The 13,934-nt window shown below is 31.6% G+C and overlaps 1 protein-coding gene across 1 annotated transcript in view; it reads left to right on the top strand.

The window, feature by feature from the left end:
- The window catches only part of LOC105345743 (sodium-coupled monocarboxylate transporter 1), a 41,404-nt gene extending 32,870 nt beyond the window's left edge, over nucleotides 1-8,534 (top strand). The window contains exons 15-17 of the mRNA XM_066073134.1: nucleotides 7,264-7,364; nucleotides 7,476-7,594; nucleotides 8,137-8,534. Of these exons, the coding sequence (XP_065929206.1) occupies nucleotides 7,264-7,364; nucleotides 7,476-7,594; nucleotides 8,137-8,250 (334 nt within the window). The 3' untranslated portion in view covers nucleotides 8,251-8,534. The remainder of the gene's footprint in view (nucleotides 1-7,263; nucleotides 7,365-7,475; nucleotides 7,595-8,136) is intronic.
- Nucleotides 8,535-13,934: the final 5,400 nt, after the last annotated feature.

Genomic DNA, 13,934 nt, shown 5'->3' with positions numbered 1-13,934 from the left:
CACAATTATTAAAAATTTCGATTTAAGCGCTAAGGAAAAATCGAAGAAACTGGAAGAGTTATTTTGGTTGATAAAAATATTAGAGCTTTTGCTGTTAGCAAAATGCATAATATGAGTTACTATACTTTCATGTTACAATATGTAAATACTGAAGTCTGATTGGTTTAGACGCAGTTTATAATCCGTTATATTACCCTCAGCGTTAGCAACACACTTGACAACGGGTAACACAACGAATTGTTACATGAACGTAAATTATGCGCGTACGGTTCGCCCTAGAATTCACGTCATTTCTAAAGTAGTCAGCTTTACGTTGAATAATGCAAGTAAAAAAACCCAGAAAAGCTTACTTTAAAATTAAAACATTTAGAATATATTTAGAATACATTTAGAATATAAATCTGTTTTGGAGATTAAAATTTGAAATTGACACCCATCGAAAGCATCCGCTTTTTGTCAGTTGACAATGGTGTTCTCGGAGTGCCAATTTCAACTGTTATCCTCTCAAACAGGCATCATTTATTTGATATATATTGTTTAATTATTCATAACTAAAAGAGTTTGGTGACTTTTTGAAATTTTCATTGACAAAAATATTTAATTTAGAATAATTCTTTTTCAAATTATTGTACGTATTTCAAAGCAAATTTTCAAAAGATTAAACAAACAAATTAACAAAAAAAAAATGAAAAACTTACAAAAAACAACAGCGAAAAAAAGGTAAAATATTTAATCGTTGAAAGGTCGCTTTGAGATAACCCTATACGGAATATTGTTAGACTGTATAACTTTTGTAAAAAAAAAAAAAATAGCTAAAAGGACACAAATATTCTCAAATGCAGTGAAAATACATTCTATCATAGTTTTTGCATGTAAATTATATTTTGATTCAAAATATAACATGTATTCTTAACTTTGACTTCGATTCTGTCCCTCACAACATGCTCGTACTTTATGGTGCTATTTCAGTTATGATTTGGACCCAACTCTTCGATTCACAATTTGGAACATGGTGATTGGAAACACTGCCAAAGGTGCCTTCTTCCCGCTCTCCCAATCCTCGGTACAGAGAATTGGTTGTATGCCTACAATGCAAGCTGCATACAAGTAATACTATATTCCTTATAAAACAAATAAACATTAATAACGAAATCATACGATAGATTATTGGTAAAAAAAAATACAGATAAAAAAACCTGATAAATTGAGCCGGGTATGTCTTAACTGTATTTAAAAAAAAGTTATCAATCGCGTTGATTTTCTATGTTTTATTCAGTAAGAGTGATTTTATATTTGACAGAATGTTTTATATTGTTGCTCCTTTAATGGGCCTTACTGTCTTTTTGGCGGGAAGCATGGGTCTTGTATCATACGCCTATTTTGTTAAAGTTAGATGCGATCCCTTGGCATCAAAATTCATTAAAAATCCAAACCAGGTATGTGACATACTGCGTTTATATCTAGATTTTTATTGCGTCAAAGAGAATTATTTTATGGGTTTTTTTAAAGTTCATACAATTCGATTAATATGCAGGTAAATGTTTTAAAATTTAGAGATTGCTCGTACTTTTTTAATGTATCTTTTACATTAAATGGCAGTATCTTTCAAAGATTAAGAGGATCCCATTTTTATATTGACATATAACTAGTTCTGAAATAAATATATCTTAGAATTAAAAAATGATATCAAAGTAACAAGAGTTATAATTTATTATTATGGTAAAATGAGATTTTTTCTAAAGTTCAAAAGAGATGTTTCTTAGAGTTCAAAGGAAATATTTTTAAATCTTGGCAGAAGCAAAAAGTTTTAAATTTTCTTCATTCTTTTTTTTCATAAACATACGTTTTAAGAAATATAATGTTCACAATGCATTGTTCTTACTTATGTTAGATAATACCTATCTTGGTGACAGAGATATTCCAAGAGATGCCAGGGATGACCGGACTTTTCATTGCGGGACTACTCTGTGCTTCATTGAGGTCTCATAGAGCTTGCTTACTTCTCTCAATGATATTTCAGTGAAAATAGTTTATGGTTAAGAAGAAATTTAAAAAAAAATCATTCAGTGATTTGTTTTTTAAAAAGACATTTGGAATTAAAAGTATATATGTAAATCTTTATTCTAAAGAGCAAATCGAAAATAAACTCTTTGTTTATAAACTTGATTTTATATGGTTTTTTTTTTAGTTTTGCAAAACAGTACATTTACATGACTAGATGAATTCGGCGCTAAACACTAAACCGAAGAAGTCCCTTCTTTTCAAACTCTGAGATATTTTTATCTTATAAAATGATAATTTATTCTTAATTTGACGGTGTTGTCGTAAGCTAATAAAATGATACATTTCTACAGTACATTGTCGAGTGGTTATGCAGCTATATCTTCAATGACTCTTCAAGACATCATCAAGATCAAATGGCCAAATCTGTCAGAAAAAAAGTCGACAATTGCTTCGAAATTGACAGGTAAAAACATTCTTTAATGTCAAGATTCTAATTTAACTTATTGTAAACGAGTAAAAAAAAATGTCTGTGATTTGATCAGAATTAATATTATAAATTGGCAGAAACAATTTTTCCCTTTATTTTAATGAAATATGTAATGAATTTTAAGATATAGTATTTTGAATTAAGTATAACTTTACGAAATGGGATGAAGTTTTCCCCATTAAAATAACATATCCTTATCAAATACTTAAGATGTAATTATTAAATGTTCAAATATTTTTAAAAAAAATCATTTTATCCTTGGAGTATTTTATAATTGTTTATTGAAATATGACGAAAAGTTTGATAAATCCTGGGAAATTAACAAAGTTATTAGATCACTATATATAATGAATATGTGTGTATTTTGTTTTAGTTCTGGTTATTTCATTCTTATCTGCGAGCATTGCATTATTGTTTGCCAACATTAAAGGAAGTTTACTTAAGGTAAAGCATGACACATTATCAGTACAATCTGATAATTTCAATTCAATCATTTTTCTTAACATTGTCGTCAACGTTCTGATTTTTAAACATTTTTTTTCTGTATAGTATACATAATATTTATTATTCAATACACAGGCACCAGACGTTAACAGACGTTAAAATTGTTGTCATAATAAAATTAAATGCCCTATACCTGATATTACACAAGGTATCCATCGGCGCCATCTTGGGTTATTTCAAACTGTCAAAAAGGTTAAAATTTTGCTTTAAACTCATCGGTTAAATTATTATGCGATCCTCTTTGTCTTCCGTTCATTGGTTCAACACCTTAGCTTGCAACCGATTCAGCCAACACGATGCATTACACCTGTCCTTAATTGAATGAAAAAAAAAACACATCCCTCAATCTGCATCTACTATAAATGTCTAAAGGGTGAACAGGAGTTATCACCTATCCGTTAATGAGATTTCCCTGCACCGTGCATATGTTGGTTTCAATATTTCAAAATATATGCATTTATTAACATGTTTATAAATATTTATAAACAAGTAATAAAACGAAGTCAAAATGGACGCCCTTTTAATGTTTGTATCAGTGCTATATTTGAAAGAGATTACCCAAAGTATGACGCAATTATGCCAAATTTCGTCCACCAAAGACAAAGACAATCCAAAATGATTTAAGCAAAAAATTCACCTGATGTGACAGTTTGAAATAAATCCAAGATAGATGGCGGCTATGGAGGTCTTGTGTATTATAGGTAAAGGGTATTTATTTTTATTTTGAATAAAATTTAATAGGTGCATGTGATTCAATACGCTCCTCCATTTGATTGATTTATTTGAGAAAAATGGTTAAAATTTCTTAAATAGACCAATAATGTAGGTATATAAAAGTTAACTTTCCGCAATCGATTGAGTAAAATTCCTCTGGTATAGATGATTAAGCAGCGTGATCTTATATTCTAATTTAGCTAGCTTCAATGATAATGACAATACATGCCGGTCCATATACAGGAATTATCCTCTACAGTATCTTCTGTACATCTGCCACTTCAGCGGTAAGATCTAGCTCACAAAACAATTGGTTTAATTTGTAGCTTCGTACACATAAGATATGAATGCTCGTTATTATAAATACAATAAAAAAAACCCACTCTTTCATAAAAATGACATTTTTACCCTCACTTTTTAGCTCACCTGATCACAATTTGTCTGTCTCTGTCTGTCTGTAAATTTTTCACATTTTCATCATCTCTTCCAGCACCACTGGGCCAATTTTAACCAAACTTGCGACACAAGCACCTTTAGGCAAATGGAATTCAAAGTTGTTAAAATTAAGGACCACGCTTTTTTAGAAAGGGGGATAGTAAGAAATTGTTGAAAAAATTCGTTAATTTTTCAAAATCTTCTCCTCAGAAACCAATCAGCTAGGAAAGCCGAAACTTATGTGGAAGAATTCTCAGTAGTGTAGATTTAAAGTTGTGAAAATCATGACCCCAGGGGGTAGGGTGGGGCCACAATTGGTGGTCGATTTTTATATAGGAATATATAAAGTAAATCGTAAAATATCTTCTTCTCAGAAATCAATCAGGCAGGAAAGCTGAAACTTGTGTTGAAGCATCCTCAGGTCATCCTCTCCCAAACAGGCACTATTTATATAGTGTTATACCTGTTACCAAGTGTGTCGCTAACGCTGAGAGTAATAGAACGGATTATAAACTGTGTCTAAATCAATCAGATTTCAGTATTTAACAAGAAAGTTTAATAATATTGAATACTTCCCTTCGTTTTTTAGGGCGCTATTGTAGGAGGCATCGTGTCCTTGGTGTTCTATCTGTGGATGGCAATTGGTAATATTGTTCTCAGTCCCCCCAGTGTGGAGAAAAAACTGGCGCCAGCTCCAATTGATATGTGCTTCGAGAACAGTACTCTGGTATCTTACAATACAACTACCGCTGCATCCACATCGAGTCCCGCACCTTTGTAGGTTTACATGACCTCATTGTGAATACTGTACTGTTTGACTTAAAATTGTTGATTTTCCTAAACTATGAAGCTGGTCATTTTTTAAAAACCTAGACAAAAAATTCCATTTGCATATTTAAGCCTTAATGGCATATTGCTAGTACTAGCTAAAATAATTTGTTGTTGGAAATTCTCTTAAACTTTGAGACATACATGTAGAAAGTTGCACCTCTATCAGTTGGTTTCGTTTAAAGGAATACTACTTATAATACTATTAAAAGTATTATCAGAAACTTTTTTGCGTTAGAGAGTGACCAGAATGAGGAATCAACTCTTCCTTTTTCGAAATTACTGAAAACCGACTTTTTGATTAATTCTTAATCATCAACAAAGAACTGGCGGGAAGTATTCTTGTAGAGAATCTTTAAAAACTTTCTAATCAACTTCTTATGTTGATTTATGCAATAGAAAGATCATTTCTAGTAAAAAAAAAAATTTTAATTAAGAAGGAGGTGGGAGAAGTAAAGCGATCTAGGCGATTAAGAGCACCACATAAAATATTTAGCCATTGATGATTGAAAAAAGATGGGCCATGTTGTAATGTATATATATGACAAAAAAGCTGAAAAATGTGGATACAACAATTTGTAAAAAATGAACCTTTTTGCGGTAGGGTGAATTAACCATGCATCGGACACATACCTTGGATCGGACAACTTTGTTTATAAATATACAAATAAATGTGCATGCGCTCATGTGTTGTTTCGTATATTCCTGAATTAGAACAAATGAACTCTATTATTATTAAGAATTTGACAGTCACATTGTCAAAGAAATAGCAATATAGGCATCGTAAAATGACATCAAATACGCCATTATTGAAAATTTAGTTACGAAGATTTTACACTAAAGCATTATTTGAATGTTGTGCGTTTGATTGTGAATTAGTGAAAATGCACTCACTGCGTTAAATAATTAAAAAGAAGTAAGTTTTGAAACAAAATTTGATTTAAAAAAGTCCAAGAAATTTGAACAATTAATGTCAAGGTCATTATTGCACCATATGTTCATTTCACCATGGATCGGACACAAATTAACCATGCATCGGACAGTTTTCACTGCATGATTTCTTCTAATAATATGGAGATTATGTGCCCATTCCTTGTGATATACTTGAAATGTGAAGTAAAATAAAAAATAATAGATACAAACATTTTCCTCAGACCACTTAGAAATCGAGTTTTACGGATACAGCCCTTTTAGTCCAAAGTTCCTGTAGGAGCTGGCACGATAAAGAATCCCTTATGATAAATATTCCTTTAAACAGAAGCACTATAGTCTAAATTCCTCTACGTAGATTTGAAGATTTACATTAAAATAAATCTGAATAGCAATTGAATAAATTAATTTTCCAGAACCTATGTATTTTTGCATTAAAACCAGAAAATGTTGTTATTTTTAATCTCTACTGTACTGCTATAACTGTCCGATGCTTGGTAAATATAGTCTGATCCATGGTGAAATAGCTCAACACTTCATTAATTTGCTTTATTTTCTACATTTTTAACAATTTCACAATTTTTTCTCCAATAATTAAGCAAGGGGAAAACCTGTAACTTTTAAAACAAGTTTTCTTTATATTTGGACGATATTTAATGCGTGAACCACAGGGGCATCGTATCCGCTCTACACTCTATGACATATATATAATAATACACAAGGTGTATTATTATATATATGTCATAGAGTGTAGAGCGGATACGATGCTGTGCGTGAACAAAGGGAAAAATCCAAAGGTGTCCGATGCATGGTGAAATCACCCTAAATGATCATTTATGAATGCATATAAAAAGAAAACTTTGAAAATAGAAAAGACAAAGTTGCAATTGTACCCTGTTGTTTAGATGAGCTAAGATGTATTAGTTTTCTCAGTTGACTACTGTGAGAGTAACAAGTGTGTTGTAATAAATACCGCAACCATTACAACACTATCTGAAATTTGAACTTTGAACTGGCTTACCCAGTCAAGCCACATTGTGCACAAGACCGAATTCACCAAATGATCGATATTCGAAAATGTGAATAATTTACAAAATCATTGAACTCACTAGAAACCAGATTCAATAAATGGCAAACGTTCGTCGTTATCCTGCATATTTCTGCAAGCAAATAATAGATTATAGACGTTATAATTGCAAAGAAAACGTAAGTGCCACACGCTTCGTGATACTACATTTAGGTAACCATTAATAAGTTCTATGTATTGTATTGTATATGTTGTTTTTAAAGTACTATTTAATATGTCATTTATTTTCATACACTTTTTTGCGTTGATACATCACTTTTGACTGTAATTGCAGGGAAGGCTTCAATCAGATCTATGGCATGTCTTTCCAGTGGTTCGATTTCATCGCCATTATCATTGTCTTTGTCGTTGGGTTGATAGCAAGCAAAATTGTTGGTAAGTAGTCGCAATAGATGTGCATTTTTCTCACCTTTCCTGTGCTATGTGCACATTTCTCTGTCATCACAGCCTTATTCAATGGGAGTTAATATATTGGTTCCTCGTTAGGTGCTCCAAGGGAAGAAGACGTGGATGCCAGGTATGTTCTGTGCTTTACGGAACAATTTTTCCCATACCTTCCCAAAAAGGTGAAATATGTACTATCTTGTCGATCAACAATTCCAAAGGTACCTATAATTTTACATTTTATTCTTATTCCTCAATATTATTATATATTGTGCATACGCCAGTGATAGATATTTCGATAATTTCATTGAAAAAAAAAGGATTCAATAACTCAACTTTTTTGCGCCGCGAGTTAACATAGTTTGCATTAATCGAACTACGTCAAATATCATACATGTACTTTAACACTGCTGGGGCACAGACGGAACTTGCATCAAATAAATAATTTATCTGCAAGAACAATTAAAATAAATGTAAATATATCAATGAATCATTATTTAACTTTAATGGGATAATATAATACCATTAAACCCTTTGGAATTTATTTGATCTAATCGATTCTGACCGTAATGGCGTCATAAAAGTAGCAAGTAACGTATGGAGTCTCCTAACTGCATGCATGTATGCAAATAATTTGGCTTGTTTACGGTACATGCTTACTTTAAAGTTAAAATAATTTAAATTAAAAGATTAATAATACTTATTTTTTGTAATATATGTGCCATGTTATATATTTAGTCTTGACATATAAACCCACTTACAGCGAAGAAAACAGATAAAAGCCGAAGACCGCCGATATAATGTGGAGCTGGTCGGAGGGACAACCGTACTTGAGGAAGTAAAAGGCTATAATGATAATTTCAGAGAAGACAATTAATTGTTTATTCTTGCTTATACGCTTCAAATACAGAACCTACAGAGAGAAGACCGTAATACGGGGATTCCTCTAGGAATAGTTGTATCAACTAAGTGAATAGCTTCCAAGTTCATTGAATGCTGGTATATTGTTACTGTACTACTGTATAAGGAATTGTACAACATATAACTTTCAAACTTTCGTGTTACAATAACATTTTAATGGGGATTTTCGTGCATTTTTGTGTAACGCTTTTATACAAATTGTTTTTACTTCTTTTCTTTTTTTTAATTTGTAGTGTTTGGCTTTTGAAATCATATACTATACTAGAGTTAATTAAATTGTATTTGACATTAGAAGTGTTTTGTATTCTAAATTTAAGCATTAAAATCTTGGGTTGTTTTTGGTTCACAATGTTTTTGATTTCTTTAGAGTCTGTAATACCACACATAATAGCATACCGTGATATTGGTCTGGCAAGCAATTTAATAAAGATATGAATAATACTTATTTTGCACGATCAATTCAGTTTTATGGAACGTAGGTGTCCTATGAAAGTTTCCAGGAGGATCATTCTACAGTTTCCAATGTGTTTCGCAGTTTCCAATGTGTTTCGCAGTTTTCAGAATATCTAGATAAAAATATTATATTTGTGATATAGCAGAAATTTTTTTTTTGAAAAATATGCTTTATATTTCTTCATTTAAAGTGCTGACATTTTTTAATCAAAGTACTGAAGAACTGACGGGAGTTGATTTTGTCGATGTTTATTTATTTTAAAATCAATGATATGTTATTTTGCATGACAAGTACATGTATTTTCTAATTTGAATTACGCACATTTTTATAATATGAATTTTTGGACTTTTTCGACAAGAATTTCGAGAAACCCCCATATGAATAATGTTAAATAATATCTAAAGATAAAATTAATTCAATCAAACTATGTATCAGTGATAGAAATATTCTCGAAAATTGTATGGATCCAAGCAATACGTTCAACCAAACGCTCGGCTGACACCGTAAATCTCCGACAAGGATTTACGGAAACAGCCGAGCGTCGAGTTGAACGAGACTATATATTGAACTCTGGCGTAGGAATACATACGACTACAAAAAGTGTACCATTTAAAATCTGATTATTTTCAAGGTATTTATAAATAAGTTTTCTTGAAAAACAATGCTTTAGCATACATTACATCGAATTCATCAATTATTTTCAAGAACTAAGTCTTGTCAGCAGCAGTGATTTGTGCTGAGGTCCAAACACTGTTTCACTTTCGGTTTGTCTGAGTAACTGCATAGGAGAGTTGATTAAAATCAACTCCCAAAAATCGTTTGTACTTTCTTTATCAGCAACATTTATTTTTCCACTTCGGGTACTATTTGTAATACGCTAAACATTTATCTTTGTGAACTTAAATCGAAATTTTGAATATATATTCGAAATACATATAAAAGATCAATTTTGATTTCTTAAATTACGTCATAGCCATTGTTTATATGAGGGCATGTCTGCATATATAGCTTAAAAACACAAATCCATCCGTCCGATGGAGTGCAAAATCAGACACTCACTTCATGCGATTAAATTACACAGTAAAATGGTTTTGTTTTTCAGATTTTTATACCTTGAATTTAAGTCTGCAGCTGTGCAGTTCAAGTGGTCAAAAAGACATAATTCTGCTCTTGTTTGCGTAATTTACATCCAAAACAAAATGAGAACGTCCTTTAATTGTCCCTAGACAACAGTTTAAGGCAGTTTTGGGAAGAAACAAGACAGTTTAAGAAAAGTTTACATCATTTTTATTCCCAATATAAGATTGCCTAGTACAAATGTTTAAGAACTAATGTTTTGAAGAAATTTCTTTGCAAGGGATATATACTGTATAATCGTCTTTTCTTTTTGGTTGCGAAATGCTACACAATTTAAAAGAATATATATATATATATATATATATACATTAAATTAAGACGCTAGATGTTCATAAATTTATTGTTCTTACAAGATGATCGCAACCCCCCCCCCCCCCTCTTTTAAGTGATTTCTTACATGTGTGTCAAAACTAAAGTATTGTGACAAAGAAATTTGGTCATTCTTCATATAAAAATAAAGAGTTTCCTCATGCTGTAGAGTGAATGAATTTTTCATAAATTGTTGTAACGTTTGTGTATACATATAAATTTGATTTTTATGTCATATCCGAGTTTTGTGAAATTAAATTTCAGATAAATTTTAATAGCAAACAAGTAGTAGAATAATTATACAATGTATGTCTTACCGACAGCGGTAGCATGCTTAAACGTATAATAAGAATAACCAGGGGCCCGTTTCACTAAAAGGCGTAAGATACGACGAAACTTAAGTTAGGCCTTAGGGGGTACGCCAAAATTTAGTCCGGCGTAAACTGCGTTTCACTAAGAGGCGTACGCCTGGCCGTAAACACTAGTATCGGACTAAGTTAAGGCCAGACTTACGTCCTTGACAACAAGCTTATGCACATGCGCAGGCAGATGATAAACAGTAGAAAGGAAGATAGATAGATAAATATATAGATATATAGATAGATAGATATTCTTTAGATATATAAAAAGATAGAAACTTGTCAATTGTGTTTGCGCGCGCGCGCGCGCGCGAGAGAGAGAGATAGAGAGAGAGAGAGAGAGAGAGAGAGAGTCGTAAAGTATTCGTGCATATTAATCCTGTTAAGTGACAAAATCACACAGCAAAACTTGCTAAAATGTTTTATTTGAAAGATATATTTGATGAAGCATGTAGGATATGTTCATTTAAAATTTTTAACTCAACAGAACTATTTTGTTATCGATATCTCCGGGAATTTAACATGTTTCGAACACCCTTGGAATTTCTATTTTGATCATGCGTCAATTATGACCCGAGTATAAATATTTTTTTATTAAATTTTCTGGTTTCCTCTTGAAATTGAAAGAAAATCAGTGAATTTGTTTAAAAATAGAAAATATAGCGAATTAATGCAGTAATGAGCTTTTTAACCATGGATTGGACAATTTTAAGCAAGCATCGAACAACCATTCAACAGATACTAAAAATAGCGAAATTTTAATATTTCATGCAAAAAAAAAAACACGAGGAGGCTCGGATAAATATATTTATTACTTTCATATTAAGATTTGTATCAATGTAAAATGTGGAGCAAAAATGACCTAGGAAATAATTGATGAATTCCAAGTCTAATTTTTTTTTTTTACATAATTTGTTTCCGAAGTTAGTTTTTTTTTCGAATTATTTAAGTGAAGGGGTACATACAAACCATAAGAGCATGCACGTTTATTTGTAAATGTGTGTGATAGACGTATGGTGGACTCAACATAAACTACCTAAGTACACTTACATGTGTAATTTAGTATATTGAACGAGGCTTCATATTAATTTGAAGCTAATAAAGAGGATGTGTATGTAACCAACAAAATAAAATATATTTAATCTGGAGTCAATGTTTTGCATCGGTTGTATCATAAATAAATTATCTAATATTTAAAAAAATTAGGGTTTTTTGACGACTTTAGAACATAGTTGGAGCTTTCATCATATTTTTTACAATACTGAAAATACTATTGTGATTAACCTTAGTTAGACTACCTAAGCTAACACCTTTTACTCACCAAATATGAAATAAAAAAAAGGAAAATATAAAAGTCAATAATTTACTTAGTGAGTTTTAAATTTCAAAATATCCCGCTCAAACATATTTTGCGTGGAATTGGGGGGGGGGGGGGGGGGTGAAGTGTTTGAACTGCCAGACATATCTTATACAAATATACCTTTGTACTACATATGCATCATGTATGTATATTTTCTGCATTATTCATTGCCCAATTTACTAAAAAATATGAAACGTAAATCAAATTATTGAATAAAAATAATCGAATGAAAACTATATATCGATTGTCTAAATATGTCATTTTAACATGTAAACGGCAAGTGCAATTTATATAAAGAATGTGCATAAAACATGGTAAGAAAGTTTCTAATCGAGAATTGGTACCACCTATCAAAACTCTCTATTTTCTTAATTTCATATGAAATCAATAACATTTACATGACAAATTGTACAGTTTAACATTACGGTCAGCACCGATATTCTCAGCATCAGAATTAGCAATCATTTCATGTTTACGCCATAAGTTACGACTACCCTTGGCTAGGCGTAGATTTTTGTCTTAACTTAAGGCGGGCGCAAAGTTACGCCTTTTAGTGAAACGGACCTTAGTCCAAATATTGGACTTAGTCCGGACTTACGACATGCGTAAGGTTACGCCGGGCGTACGCCTTTTAGTGAAACGGGCCCCAGGTTCTTGGTATGCTGGGATGACTTCAAGGGGTCCACCTACAGCATCCAGATAATACGAAAGAAACACATCTTAATATTAAAGCAAAGATTATTTTTGAATGGCCAAAGGTTTTCCCCTTACCAAAAGCGTTGTTTCCAAAATATTAATGTTTTGTTGTAAATCACCATACTATGTTGGAGAGACAGGACAGCTGAAATCACATGCGTGTTACTTTAAAGGATCTATTGCGAATAACAATTAAACTTACCTATAGGGGAGATGGATTTCCCGGAAAAAAATCACTTTTGAAAATCAGTTTTTTGGTAATTTTCTATCGTACATATTTCTATTTTTCGAGTTTGTATTTTGTATTTTGAATCAATATCAATTTTTCTCTTGCAATTTTATTATCAATCTTCAAAGTTGGCTTAAAAGTTTTTTCTTTGAAAAATGGTATTATTTCTGATTTGTTTTTGGCCTAGATATCCTTTATGCCGGTGTAATGAAGAATAATGACCCCCGTAGAATAATGACCGGGGGATCACTTTTCTACGTAGAATTATGACCCCCCCCCCTAGCTGAAGAATAATTGGATTTTTCTGAAGAAAAAAGACCCGGGGGTTATTTTTCTTCATGTTAAACATGAAGAAAAATGACCCCCATAGAAAAATGACCCCCCCCCCCCCGTAAACATGAATAGAAATTGGTTACCCCGTATCCAAGATATGACTTTGAAATTACTTAATTTTTCACTCTGTCCAACTGATTTTGAAGTTATACACCGAACTTGTAAATAAATCGCTGTATATAGTTTTTCATATCCGTAGCAAGCACACGCAAAACACTCTTACATTGCCACAAATTGATTGTTAACAGTTACGTTACTTCTCTCGTCGACATACGGCGGGAAATGAAGCAAATAAAGAAAAATTCATATACAATGAAGATATTGTGAGATAATTAACGAACAATAATTTTGAATCGAAGAATGATACATGTGTATATCTTTATGGAAAAAGACTAAGGGGGCAGGTAACGTAGGAATATGGATACTTCTTATTTACATTTCTTGGGGAAAGTGATTTTTAAAAAAAATCATTCTGCGTTAGTTTTGTTTTCTTCTACGTAATACATGAACATCAATATTCTAAACATTTGTTGTAATGTTGTATTGTGATCATGAATAGACTTTATTCTTTTAGAGCAAATTTGTGAAGAATACCTGACAATAGTAAATCTTAATAGATAATAAACACTGATCGATTATAATAAGAAAGATTGTTTTTAAAAGCGTTGATAAGAGGTTAGGGGTTTATATCCCGCTTGATTTTGATCACACGATCTTTATTATATCCAAAGTTACCAATGCTCATACAAACCATTGAAGCATT

Source organism: Magallana gigas, chromosome 10, assembly GCF_963853765.1.
Source record: "Magallana gigas chromosome 10, xbMagGiga1.1, whole genome shotgun sequence".
Classification (NCBI taxonomy): Eukaryota; Metazoa; Mollusca; class Bivalvia; order Ostreida; family Ostreidae; genus Magallana; species Magallana gigas.
Note: the sequence above shows the minus strand (reverse complement) of the source record. Positions and strands in the feature narration are given on the sequence as shown.